Source organism: Aulonocara sp. 'chitande type north' Nkhata Bay, linkage group LG15 (genome assembly GCF_057382095.1).
Source record: "Aulonocara sp. 'chitande type north' Nkhata Bay isolate Kocher_YH1m ecotype deep benthic linkage group LG15, A_spYH_male_GT1.1, whole genome shotgun sequence".
NCBI classification, from domain to species: domain Eukaryota; kingdom Metazoa; phylum Chordata; class Actinopteri; order Cichliformes; family Cichlidae; genus Aulonocara; species Aulonocara sp. 'chitande type north' Nkhata Bay.
Genome location: NC_141358.1, coordinates 31,019,587 through 31,034,498, shown reverse-complemented (window position 1 = coordinate 31,034,498; position 14,912 = coordinate 31,019,587). Strand labels below are relative to the sequence as shown.

Here is a 14,912-nt window from a genome sequence, read left to right as displayed (position 1 = left end):
TTTATCACGTATTAGGTTAAATCAAATGCAACGCAGTAACACAATTCTCATTCACATAAATCAAATACAGAGTAAGTCTCACATTAAGTTAATTTGCTATAACTTCAGTGACAACAAATAATTAGTTTAAATATTTTTAACACATTATGACACATTCTAACCGATGGTGCATATTGGTTTACATTGTCAGTGACTCATAACTATAAAAGTTATCAATTGTTTAAACTAAGTTATTTTACTATTTCATGAAAACTGACAGACAGCATGTTGCTGCCACCAAATTCAAAATGACCACATGCCTTTTCCTTAAAATAGTACATGTTCTTAGTTCCACTGTTAATAAAATATTTTATAGGTTTATGAGCTTTGCCAATCACTGCATTCTCTTTTTACTTACATTTTATACAGGGGCCTAGCGTTTTTGGAAATGGTTTTGCACACAGTGAGTTTCAAAGTTCTGTTTGGCTTAAATAAATATCTAAGTGCCAATAGCAGTCACATAGTAAGTCTGCACCCTGAGAACTTAGCTTCCTGACCACAGTTTCTGTCATTTGACCACCTGTAATTCAGCAGTTTTATTGCTTACTCTAGTGATAAAGTGTGTGCGTTGCACTTGTTGCGTTGCTTGAACCACATATGACTGTGTGAGTGTTTCCTCACTTGTAGGCCACAATGAGATTCTAGGTCATTTTTACCATGAAGTCATCATTTTATATAAAATGTTTTGTTTTGGGAGATCAAACTGACTCATCGAATTGATCAAATAAAATCAGGCAGACCACACAGTTACACTGATTTTTATTTTTATTTTTACCATTCAATTAACCAACAGGACTACAGTACAGTCCCCTTGCTCTCATTTTGAAAGTTTCGCCAAGTGAACAGAGTCACTGAGTTTGACCTCTTCACTATGTTTGTGATATTGGTATTTGATATTTAGGGTAAATGTGTTGTGCTGCAAGATACAGTGCATCCAAGACATTTGCGTTTGACTTTAGATGAGTGAATGTCCTGTATTTCATTTGTTACTTAGTACTAGTTAGCATGTGTCTATGCATTTTGCCCTCACAACATGCAGCCCAAAATGTTAACTTAGAAGTTTCTAAAAAGCATGATATATTATAGTTGTGGAAACCATATAAGAAATCATGGGTGCCTTGTTACTGCCCCAAATACAATCTTTTTCAGTGGAAAACACTGTATGCATATTTTGTCATGTGACAAAAAAGTGAAGCGAGACAGGCCTGATATCCTATAATACTAAGGTTTTGCCTGTACGTGCAAAGTTAAATAACAGTTAAAAGGTGCTACAAAAGAATTATACATAAAGCAAAAGCATGCTATCTTAAGAAATTTAAAAAAAATTCTTATGCAGTTGTGAGTTGGAAAACTTCCTTACGTGACATAGGAGCTACCCAGTAGGCCGACCAGACCCACAGCAGCACCACCCACTGCAACAATTCTGCAGCCGAGCATGTCGGTGAATATGCTGACGATGGGAGAGCAGAAGAAAATCATGCCCATGGAGAGGGAGCCCACCCATGCTGCAGGAGACACACAGTGGGAAGACAGAATGAATGTCATGATTCTATTATATTTCAATTCAATTCAGTTGAATTCAATTCAATTCAATATTATTTATATAGCGGCAAATTACAACAACAGTTGCCTCAAGGTGCTTTATATTGTAAGGTAGACCCCACAATAGTAGATACAGGGAAGGAAAAAAACACCTTGCACAACTGTCTCCAGGAAAATACTTTACACTACAGACACTAACCGCTAAACAAAGGGTCATGTTGCAATAACAGAACACTATTGTTTCTGTATCGATGCACACATTTACTCAAGGATACACACAGACTGTACAGCTTACTAGGCAACCAGTCATCACATGCCTTACCAACGTCATGAGTTCCCTTTTTTACATCTTGGCCATTTTACTCCTGCTGTACTTTGTATTTGAATCTACTGAACTCGGGCTTTACAAATGCTTCTTACGTACATAGTCTATACATTTACACATTCCTCGTATGATTTCCTTCGTAGATGGAAAAGAAGCAAATAAACCATTTGGTGACAGAACACACAAGATACAAAATACATTATTATTAATTTTCAAATACTGAGGTCGTTAGTAAGTCATACCTGTGAGCCAAAGGTTCAAGTTTACTCTAACTGGCATCAGTGAGGGGGGACAATCATAACATGGTCATCTCAGATTAACAGCTCCGGCTGTGCAAGACCTACTCACCTGCTGTTCAAACTGTTTCTTTGCAAAAGCCAGCCAATGAGAAGAAAGTTCATTTTAATGCAGGGGGAAAGCCAAAAAAATTAGTTTTAGACAATGAATGGACTATACCAAGGCCCCTTAAAAGGTAAATAAGAATTGCTGTGAACAAAGCTATTCTGTTAGTGTGTTTGTCATGACTATAGGGAAAAAGGCGAGAGTGACATGTTTTTGTACAAAAGACTGCTGGGAACTGGGAACTTTCTCTTTAAGACATCACACATCCAATACCAGATAACAATAGAGACCAGAAATGCCTTCAGGTGAACAACAGGTCAGCACATGTGACACAAGCCATATAAAAAGTTGTTGACTCTGAAGCTAAGTCAGGTGAAACTTGTGGGAAAGACCAACTGGAGCTGGAATGCTTTTGTTGTCTGTTTTTTTACACGACTAACAGGAAACCCTTGTGTCAAGTTTCAGGGTTGTTGCTGGGATTTTATTCTCCTCACCTCACCCCATGCTGGCAGAGTATTAAGCAATCTCAGGTTTCCAAATGAAACAGATGCTATGAAGTTCCAAAGAAAAACACCAGTGTGGTTGTGATTTTAGGATTAATCTGGACAACACTGTCACCAGCTTCTCCCTTTTTAAAGAAACACTTGAGGAGACGTGTTTATTTCAGTGTGCCAAGAGTTTACAGTCAGCCAGCAACTGAGAGGCTTTATTGCTCATTGTTTAAATCAAACTGTCCACAGTTGTTTATTACCTAGTGGTCCCTGCGAAATGTGGAAACAGTTATTTTCATTTTATTTCTTATCACAGTCACTTTTTTACACAACAGTAATTCACCATGATAGTTTAGATATTTGTCATGTAAGGATTAATGTTGTAAACACTAAACGCACTTATGTTGTTAGGTTCTATATCAGTTTTACAGCCATTCCGTCATAAACCAAAGTACAAATTAAAACTCTGATAACAAGGATGGACCGAAAGTCAGAGGAACACATAGTCTTTATCATTCGGGGGAACTCCCAAAGCTTCTTTAGAGTTATTCCAGACAACACAGTAAGTCAGAAAATGTTCACTCTAATAAATGCCAGTGAACGAGAAGAAGCAAGAATCCTTCAAAAGCAACAGGAAATTGCTGTTGTGCTCTTCTGGCTATCTTGATTTAAAAGCATTTATGCTTCAGACAAGAGAAATTCTAGATTAAAAACGATGTAAAATCAGGATTCTCTGTGTCCCAGTGACATCCACCTCTAGCTACGGGCACTGCTTTAAATACTAGCAGACGAGTTTCCCTAAGTCATCCGTCTGCTTCGCTGGAACCCCCCCCAACTCTGAACCCAGTCACCCCACAACAACTGAACCTTGAGACCTAGGAAACTGCATAATACACCTGTTATCCACAGAAAACTGCATATTTTAAAACTCAGAAAGCCTGTGTATCATTTGAGGTAACTACTTTGGGCATTCTTGCCTGATTTTCCCTAACGACCCCAAGAACTTCAGTAATGACACCATGCATCACGTGTTGTTTTGAAAGACAATTCAGTTGGACCTGTCAATAATATCATTGAACAATAACTGAAATGTCAGTGTTTTTTTGTTATGCTCAATTATGCATTTGTGCAGTTTTAACTCTAATTTCTAATATTTCAAGCTAACTATTAACTGACTAGCTTAACGGCTCAATAAATGTAATAATTTCGAATATTTTGGCCGTTTAGTCATTACTTTAAAATTATTTTTAAAAAGTTTCTTAACTTTGTTTCAAGTACTGACAAATAATTACCACTGTTTACCCATTAATTATAATTAAACATCCCCTGTGCTATGTGCTGACAAGTTTAGCTATAGCATGTACGTTTATAAGTTCATGTCATTTTTCTTTATTTTCCTTCCTTAAAACAAATATATTTATCTATCTCTTTAATCCTAATTTCTATGAAACATCAAGTGAGATCACTGCACTGAATGCCACAAACGGAGCACTGAAGACTTTACTTAAATGTATGAATAAATTCAAAGGGTTTGCATTTAAAAAAGCTATCTGAAGAGTTATCTTATAACCAAAATTAACAAAAGCATCTAATGGATGAGGCATTTTGCAGTATTGAGGTAGCACAAGACTTGCTCAGGTAATTAAACAAACAGAACATCTCTATGGCACGTTCTAGGAATCTGTTGACCAAAGATGTTACCAATGTCTAGTTGAAGCATGGAGAATGAAGACAGGCTTCATTTAACACTATAGACCACTTACAACTTACCCCGAAGTCCCAGGCTGTTCCACTATAATGAACACAAAGTGAGGAGGAAAAAGGTTTTAGCGACTAAAATGCTCTCACGGCCAACAAACCAAAAACAAGACCAGATGTCCCCCTGTATCAACACAGCACCAATGCAAAAGTGTTTGTTACCATGACGTAGTATTGACTTTAATGGCTTTAAATATATATATATATATATATATATATATATATATATATATATATATATATATATATATATATATATATATATATATAAACACCCAGCACGCCCCAACATTGTGATCAGGCCATCATCATTATTTCACTTCACTTTCCAAGAGCTCTTGTTTTGCTGGGTACATCACCGTTTCTTTTATTGGTGCTGGTGGAGATAAAGGTACAAACTGGTATTCCATGAAAGTACACCCAAACCCAGGTTTAACTTTAGAGATCACACTATGTAAAAGTTTTGGAGACAAAATAATAGTAGCTGTTTTTTCAGATTCAGTTGGCAGTTCAGTGAACGGTGGAAAATATTAAAAAGGTAACCACCGGGAATCAAGATTTTATGATAACCTGATACAGTGACCATGTTAGTTAGAGCTATTACTGGACAGTGTTTCCATTCATCCATTTTCTTCCACTTGTCCAGGGCAACACCAAGGCGTTCACAAACCAGACAAGAGATTTCTCTAGCGTGTTTTGGTTCTACCCCAGGGCCTCCTCCCGTTGGAACATGCCTGGAACACCTCACCCAGGAGGCGTCAAGGAGCCATCCTTGTCAGATGCCTGAACCACCTCACCTAGTTCCTTTTCATGTGGAGGAGCAGCGGCTGTGGAGGAGAGAGCCCCTCCTGAATCCAATTTAAGACTCTGTAGGTGGTGCTCTGTTTTTTCTTCAAATGCAATAACCATCGGCAGTTATGCTAAATAAACCACTGTTAGAAATATTTAACATTTCACTTCTTCACCATGTGCAACTATTAATTACTGTACTTAATTACAAAGTAGAATACTAGAATAGCTCAGTTCTTCTGAGAGACAACATACAGACCACAAGTTGTTCTGTTTAAATTCCAAAGGACTAAATGATATGCAAAAACAATTCAGTTGGACCTGTCGATAATTGTGTGGTCTAACATCCACACAGCCACTTCAATCTGATAAGCTATTAGCTGGCTAGAAACACCTAGCCTTTCATGTACTGTAGTTACATCCAGGCTCCTTAATCTCCCAGACAGAAGAAACTAAGCAGAGCAGTGGCCTTAAATCCTGCAGCTGTCTATACCCAGCAGCCTCACAGCCAGCTCACTATCAGACATTTGGACTCGCTGACCAGGGCTCAGGAAGTGGACCCTGCTGCACTGAACGCACAGTTGCCTCCCACAAGGCAGAGCACATTCTTCTCTGACGACAGCATTGAGAGCCGGGGGAAGAAAAAGGAAAAGGGAAGTTAAGAAATGCCAACTAAGTGCAGTGAATATGTTTTAGTGACCCACATACTTCCCAGCTAACTGCACTCGATTCACATCCTCCCAGCTTTGCTTCCTAATGCTAATCTCAAATAATTATATCTAAAAGGAAAAAAAAAGAAAAGTCTGTGTAGGTTCTCAGTCATCCAGGTCATAGTAATCAAAGGAGCTTTCTTGAAACTTTTTTAGGCCCCTTGAAGGTTTTCTTTTCAAGCTCCTTAAAAAGAAAAGGAAAAACAACAACATGCAAATAAAGCATGTTGTTTGCATCTCTTGAAACAGAGAGACAGACAGCCATACACACTAACAGTCATTCGGAACTAACAGTTAACCTAACCCCACTAACTGCATGTCTTGGGCTGTGGGAGAAAGCTGGAGTACCTGGACAGAACCCATGCATATACAGAGAGACTATCCAAACTCCACAATGAAAGGCCCCGATGGTGGATTCGAACCCAGGACCTTCTTGAGGCAACATACTGCCCATTTAAATAGTTTTCAATATTTTAAATGATTTTGAATACTTTTGGATCTCTATGACATCGTCAAGAGGGGATATCCTCAAGATGGTTCATGGGCATCCAATCAGAAGGCTGGCCTCAAAAGAAGAAACCTATAAAAACCTTTTTGAGACGGTGGATGAACTTGGGATTGTAGAGCATGCAAGAGTTCTCAAATTAAAATTTAGTGTACCAAAGACGTGCTGAAGTTAGTGTTGGTGTTTATTCTGTTTCCATGACAGAATTTCTCACTTCTCTGATTATTTGGTCTGGAGTAGGCATTTTATTTGAATTAAAAGGAAGCAACAGAAATCTTTTTTAAGAGGAACTGTAATCGACATGTATAAATTCTGTGGAGTTACCCTAAGAGACTAATTATGACACTTTATTTCTTTTACAGTGGGGCAAAAAAGTATTTAGTCAGCCACCGATTGTGCAAGTTCCCCCACTTAAAATGATGACAGAGGTCAGTAATTTGCACCAGAGGTACACTTCAACTGTGAGAGACAGAATGTGAAAAAAAATCCATGAATTCACATGGTAGGATTTGTAAAGAATTTATTCGTAAATCACGGTGGAAAATAAGTATTTGGTCACCTCAAACAAGGAAAATCTCTGGCTCTCACAGACCTGTAACGTCTTCTGTAAGAAGCTTTTCTGTCCCCCACTCGTTACCTGTATGAATGGCACCTGTTTGAACTCATCATCTGTATGAAAGACACCTGTCCACAGCCTCAAACAGTCAGACTCCAAACTCCGCCATGGCCAAGACCAAAGAGCTTTCGAAGGACACCAGGAAAAGTATTGTAGACCTGCACCAGACTGGGAAGAGTGAATCTACAATAGGCAAGCAGCTTGGTGTGAAAAAATCAACTGTGGGAGCAATCATCAGAAAATGGAAGACATACAAGACCACTGATAATCTCCCTCGATCTGGGGCTCCACGCAAGATCTCATCCCGTGGGGTCAAAATGATCATGAGAACGGTGAGCAAAGATCCCAGAACCACACGGGGGGACCTGGTGAATGACCTGCAGAGAGCTGGGACCAAAGTAACAAAGGTCACCATCAGTAACACACTACAACGGCAGGGAATCAAATCCCGCAGTGCCAGACGTGTTCCGCTGCTGAAGCCAGTGCATGTCCAGGCCCGTCTGAAGTTTGCCAGAGAGCACATGGATGATACAGCAGAGGATTGGGAGAATGTCATGTGGTCAGATGAAACCAAAGTAGAACTTTTTGGTATAAACTCAACTCGTCGTGTTTGGAGGAAGAAGAATACTGAGTTGCATCCCAAGAGCACCATACCTACTGTGAAGCATGGGGGTGGAAACATCATGCTATGGGGCTGTTTTTCTGCCAAGGGGACAGGACGACTGATCCGTGTTAAGGACAGAATGAATGGGGCCATGTATCGTGAGATTTTGAGCCAAAACCTCCTTCCATCAGTGAGAACTTTGAAGATGAAACGAGGCTGGGTCTTCCAACATGACAATGATCCAAAACACACCGCCCGGGCAACAAAGGAGTGGCTCCGTAAGAAGCATTTGAAAGTCCTGGAGTGGCCTAGCCAGTCTCCAGACCTCAACCCCATAGAAAATCTGTGGCGGGAGTTGAAAGTCCGTGTTGCTCAGCGACAGCCCCAAAACATCACTGCTCTCGAGAAGATCTGCATGGAGGAATGGGCCAAAATACCAGCTACTGTGTGTGCAAACCTGGTAAAGACCTATAGTAAACGTTTGACCTCTGTTATTGCCAACAAAGGTTATGTTACAAAGTATTGAGTTGTATTTTTGTTATTGACCAAATACTTATTTTCCACCCTAATTTACGTATAAATTCTTTACAAATCCTACCATGTGGATTCATGGATTTTTTTTCACATTCTGTCTCTCACAGTTGAAGTGTATCTCTGGTGCAAATTACTGACCTCTGTCATCATTTTAGGTGGGGGAACTTGCACAATCGGTGGCTGACTAACTACTTTTTTGCCCCACTGTATTACAATGGAGGATACACTGGATAGTATCCTCCATTGGTTTGGTTGGTTGGTTTTAATCACTGCTACATCTGTTAAATAAAGTCTAGACACAACAACAGGTTCACATACCTAGATTGCATCAGAATCAGAGGAGCTTGGCCCACAAATGTATAACAGCTGCTTAAGACTGTGTTATCTTTTTAAATTAATTTAAAAAATTGTAAAATGTATAAATTAAGTTTCAGCAAAAAGGAATAGAAATTAGAGGACAGGATAGCTGGAAAAGAGATGAGGGAGACTCCTTACAACTCCTGCTGAATTAAAGGGGTCTTACTGTGTAATACTGTTACAGTATGACTTTTCAACTGGTGCCGATCAGTCACAAAGACCCCAGTCATAACCCTAATCAGGGCCTCTTAGTGCCGCAGTCAAACATCTGGGTCTGCAACAAGGATATAGCAATTCCAGTTTACAGCAGCTGGAAGCCATTTGTATTGGGCAGTTCCACTGGAAACTGTGGAGAAGGGGGAAGTGTTTTTTGTGTGTTTGCAACCCACTCAAATCATTTGTGTGTTTTCTGGCCTCTCACACTGCAGGAAGTGAAAAGGTCTGTCTGATGACACAGGAAAAACTTGGGGAGCAGCTGCAGAGCGATTTATGGCTGTGCATAAAAAAGCACATCATTTGCATGCTTGGAATGACTTCCCTCTGCAGCAGATACTAGAAGTCCATATGAAAAATGTTAAATGGGAGTTGTGTTTCATGTTAGAGGGAAGCAAAAAGGGGTGGTGTGTCAGAACAAGCTGGTGATTGGGGGAGCTTTTTGTCCACCCCCTTTTTTAAGCTCACTGTATAGTGTTGCAAACAACAGCTTGAATACATACACTCCTCCCCAAGTCCCCTTATCTCCAGCTTCTTGTTTCACAGAAAGGCCAACACTTAACCTAGAACTGCCATTATCTGTACCTTCAAAATTTATCCATCGGAAGGTGTTTTTGACTAACATGTTATGTATCTTGTGGTAAATCAGAGGATTTGTTGTACTTAAATATGTGTTTGTTGAGAATTTGAATAAAATACTTATTGTTCCATGCACTCTGCAGTTGCTCCATCAGTACTTTTTTTGTAAAGGGCTACGGCTAAATTACCCCACAAGGTTTCTTTTCATTGGCCTTGAGCAAGACAATGACAGATACAGCTATCATCTGTGTCAAGCTATTGTGATTTTATGTTTGTTTACTAAAAAGTTCCCTCCAAAACCATGCTAGCTAAGCTAGCTATGTGTTACTAACAAAAAAAGTAAACTGAAAACAGCAGAGAAACCTACTTTGCCTTTAAAAATATGAGATTTTTTGTAGTAACTAACAATAGTGTTAGTATTAAGAAAGAAACAAAAAGTAACCACAAAACTATAGATACTTTATTTTAAGTCAGTCCCAAGTTTAAACATTTGTTGATGCCATATAAACTTGATCTAAAATAAATATTTATTTCAATAATTATTTATTTTATTGTAAAATAATAAAAATTACATGTATGTACATAATAAAAACCCACATCAGTCCATAATATCTGTAATGATAAAAGAGGCAACAGAGAAACGTATTAAAATCTTGTCCTGAGAAATATATGAGCACTGTGATATAATGGCCATGCTGTTTTCTATGGTTACCATGGCTGCTTAGAGACACATGGAGACCAGACCGATCATGTACCTGTGAATCTTATTATAGTGGCAGTGTGGTTTTTGCCGGTGCTGCCTGTGATGTTCGATGTTCCTAATTAGTTCACAGTGGTCTTTGTGCAAAGTTAATTTTATCCATGGTCGATGAAATGAACGGATGCAGGAGACAGTAAACAAATCAAAGAGTACCCCATGCCATGCTTAGGCTAGAGGGCTACTGAGAGCTTCAGTAGCTTTTTGGGGATATTAGTCACCATAGGATAGTACTATAGGATACTATACCATTATCCCAACTCTGTTTTTCCTTCAAAACAGGAAGGTGCCACTTAGAATTTTGTTTCTGATATTTATTCCCTCTTATTCCCTCTTTTGCCCTGTAAAAATAACGCATTTTCATACTTGTCATGCACTGTAACACCTCCACATTGTGTCAATTAGACGTGGTTGAGTGAGACCATAAAGACTGACTGTTTCAAGACCTAATCTTGGTGCAGTGACACAGGGATTGCCTGCTGTTAATCAGTCTGACATTGCCCAAGAGCAAGGACATCACAGCCATTAGTTCACATCCAGCCCCTCAGGCTGTGGTCTGAGGGGCTGGTCCCCTGCGTGTCATGTGCAGGGGGCCAAACAATTTGTCCTGGTGCCACTGAAGTGGGCTCTGCCTCCAGCATGTTTATCTTCTCGAGACTTTATCTCTTGACAACCTTCACCTACTCAGACCCAAGCTTACACACGCCTGAAATCAAACGGCCTGTCAAATATTAACCAGTCTATGATTAAAACTTGTCAAGGTTTTGTGGAGCCATTCCATCGGAGTCATTTTGTTTTATTTTGAACCAAGTTACCCATGAAGATCAATCAATTATGCTTTTTAAAAGTGCTTGTAAACTTGGTTGGGCATGTTACATTCATGTGAGCCTGTAGTTGTAGATAAATATTTAACTGACAATTGTCTCATCTCCTTCAGGAGCCATCTGAGCATATTATTCAATCGGAAATCCATTATCCATAACCTTTTAGGTATTTGAATTAAAAAAATAAACTTAAAACAGTTCATTTTCAACTAGTGAAACGTGTCTACTTCACAAAACAAACCCTTGCATAAAACATCATGTGACAGTAAATTACTGCTAAAGCAGCAATATAGTAAGCCTGACTGCTGACAGAATAAACTCAACATCAACTGAACACTTTGCCCTCAGTACAAGGCAGACAGCAGCCAAGCAGTGAAAAGTCCTAATATAGTCTTTCCCCCGTGTTCTGATCCCTCTTCAGTCAGTTCTGCTGCCCTATAACTGAGGGAAACCAAATTCCTGTTAATGTACAAGGGAGTCATAGTTACTGTTAACTGATCTAACACACTCAAAAAACACTTGATCTAATGTTGGTGAAAGCACTGACATTGCTTTACTCTCCCACGCACTGATACTAAAACAATATTTTATCCTTTACTGCACCATCAATCTCTTTATTTTTTCCTTTCATACACAGTCAAAACAATATTCAGCCAAAATATGCTCACATAATGTCTTGTTATTGACATTTTAATGTCAATTAAATACATGTTGTTTTGATTACTTCAGAGTAATCAAAACAACACAATCAAGGTATCAAAAAACTCTGTGTTTAGTCCAAAGTTCTTTGGCAGGTCTGACAGTAGACAACAACCAAGTGGCTTTTGGCACGAGGCTCAAGAATAACCCCATCTGGCATTTTCACAGGGAGGGAACCAGCATAGAGCCTTGACCTTCCCACCCCAACATAATGCATTGTGATTGGTTGACTGTGACAATTTCCGAGCTTTGCAGCGCGTTATCTTTGGCACCAACAAACAGCTACTAGCTGAAGATTTCAGCTATTGGAAACTTGCTCTTCATGGAATATATATCCCTATTTAAGAAATTCATGAATGCCCAGCAGATAATTTCTGGTAAATTGGTAGTAGATCAGACCATAGGAACTACAGCTACAAATTCAAATTAATATGTTAGCACGCATGATAAACACATTATGCGACCTGAAATCATACACATTACCCTGCATCACAGAAAAGAATATAGTTTTACTCATAGGCAGTAATGTTTGATCATTCTTCTCAGAAAGGAAAGAGAGAAATGCGCAGTATTTTCAGTTATTCCAAGCAGGGATTGTTATTGTTATTATAATAATAATTATTATTATTATTAATGTAGACCCTAGAAGAATTAAAACTTACAAGTTAAAGACCTTACAATATAAACTGTTGTGATTTGGCACTATATAAATATAACTAAACTAAGTTGAACTGAATTTAATTATTCCAACAAGAGCAACCCGTTTACAGCAATCAGGCCATCATGGTCCTTAAAGTGAACAGACAAATACTGGCCCTAATAATTGCTTTAAGTTGCAGACCTTAACTGAACATTTATTTTCATCTTAGGTGCAGTTTCAAGGCATATGCAGTTTTAGCCGCATCGGAGCTTGAATGTGAGACAAAGAAACACGTTCAAACATGTGCGTTGGTATGTCTTTGCACTCAAATCACCAAGCACAGGGCACATGAGGGGTTTTCAATGTGGAACTGCCTACATTTCAACTCCCCAGTCAACTTAGAGGATTAAAAACTTACTGTTTGTACTGCATTCTCCATAAAGAACAGGAGTAAAACTACCTATCAGAAGGCTTTAATAGGCAAGGTTAAAACAGTAAATCAGCAACAATCTCTCCCTATTATGTTATCTTTACTTCGGGTCTTATTGACTGTAATTATGCCCATTCAAAATGTACCGAAGTGGGATAAATCAGAGATAAGATAAAGGAGAGCCATGGCACTCAAACAGTAAATGGCCTGTATTTGTATAGCGCTTTACTTAGTCCCTGTGGACCCCAAAGCGCTTTACACTACATTCAGTCATCCACCCATTCACACATTGGTGATGGAAATATACATTGTAGCCACAGCTGCCCTGGGGCGCACTGACAGAGGCGAGGATGCTGGACACTGGCGCCACCGGGCCCTCTGGCCACCACCAGTAGGCAACGGGTGAAGTGTCTTGCCCAAGGACACAACTATCAGAGCCAGGGCTCGAACTGGCAACCTTCCACGATCGCCCCTTGGAAACAGAATTTTAAAAAAAGCTTTTTAAAGCCTTATTTTTGGTTCAAAGTCAAACATTTTCAGGATTTTTTTATTTTTATTTGACTTCATTGGTGAATCAATACCTGCAGTTTTTATATCCTGGTGATCATCAAAATAAAAGTTCATTAAAGTATTTCTTCTGAACTGTCCCATCAAAAAGTGTCTTACTCACAGGAAAATGAAAATAACTAATAAGTATCCAGTAACACAATAAAACTGCAACATGAGAAACAATGTTAATGTCTTAACAGAAAGGAGGTCTAACCCATTCGGCTTTTTAAACCCACCAATCTACATCAGATACTGACTAATACTGACTCAATATCTTTGAGTATTCGTGCTTATAAGTTAATATATTCATTTCAGTTACATCGTATTCGTGTTCTGTGTATGACATGCACCACAGGCCATGATATTGATGGTCTTATCTGCTCCACTCCATGTGTACAGCGAAACAGATAAGCACACACGGTGAAACAGACAGCAGAGGAGAGAATATTACTGCAAAACGTACAAGCCTTAAATGCTGATCTGAAATGAACCTACGTAAATAGCAACGTGTTGCCATCTCTCATTGCAACAATAAAAACCAATTAACTCACAGCAGGCAATCATTTTTTATTCATGTACATATTTTGGGTTGAGTAATTTATTACATGTTCTATGTCTCCCTCCAAGACAAGACTGCATATCAGTATCTTGTCGCAACTTTCACTTGTGCTAAAATGAAGCTCTCTATATGACTTGCACTCTTTTTTCTTTTCTTTTTTTTGGGGCAGTGACTTGCACTCTTGTGTGCTATGCAATGCTTGAAAAGCTTGCTAAAAATACACATATGTGTGATTACAGCCAGTGATAAACAGAAAATAGATCCAAGGGACTGTGCTGGGAAGTAAAACTGTTGTCTAAAGTTGAGTAAAGTAAAGTCTATGTCAGCAGTGTCCGTGTAAACAAGTGATGCAAATTTCCATGGAAAATCCTGACCAGGGAGATGAAAAGTATATCTGCAGTAAAGTGTCTACACAGCCAGAGAAGACGACTTGTTATGTTGCCAACAAGCAACACTCATACAATGGCTGATGGGTGTTTCTTCCATCTCATCTTTACTTTTTACATTTTCATTATGAGATATTAGAAATACCATTATTAATATATCTGATAAAATTCGTTGCCCAGCTACAGTTCTTCCCCCAAAATGACTCAGAAACTAGACTAAGACGATCAAATCACGCTACACTCAGTAGCCATTACAGAGCCAGCTATCCAACGGAATTCATTTTAGTATTCTATTTTCCTCCATGTCAATTAAATTCCATCATTTCCTCTAACGCTCAGTCAGATAAAAATATTCATGTGGGAAAGAAGGGGATCTCATTCAAGGATTTGTGATGTTTATGAAGACTTGTATCCTGACTGTTATAGATGCGTTCTCTTAGCATTCTGGCACTTCCTCTATGACAATGTCCAACTTCAAAACCACTCAACTGCCTCATTAATTCTCATTAGTTCTGTTCTCACGACAGGAAGGCAAGCTGAAGAGTGAACATCTAGTTTGAAGCAGTACTTTGTGTTCTTTCTGAGAAACAGGATCAGGGAATTAAAATGGAAAGAATGGATGCTGTCCATCTCATGAAGCGAAAATAAGCAGGAAAGACCTCAC

The 14,912-nt window shown here is 38.9% G+C and overlaps 1 protein-coding gene across 1 annotated transcript in view; it reads right to left on the bottom strand.

Moving 5' to 3' along the window:
• The window catches only part of slc16a10 (solute carrier family 16 member 10), a 31,507-nt gene that overhangs the window by 13,064 nt on the left and 3,531 nt on the right, over nt 1-14,912 (bottom strand). Inside the window, exon 2 of the mRNA XM_086262871.1 lies at nt 1,400-1,544. Within this exon, the coding sequence (XP_086118997.1) occupies nt 1,400-1,544 (145 nt within the window). The remainder of the gene's footprint in view (nt 1-1,399; nt 1,545-14,912) is intronic.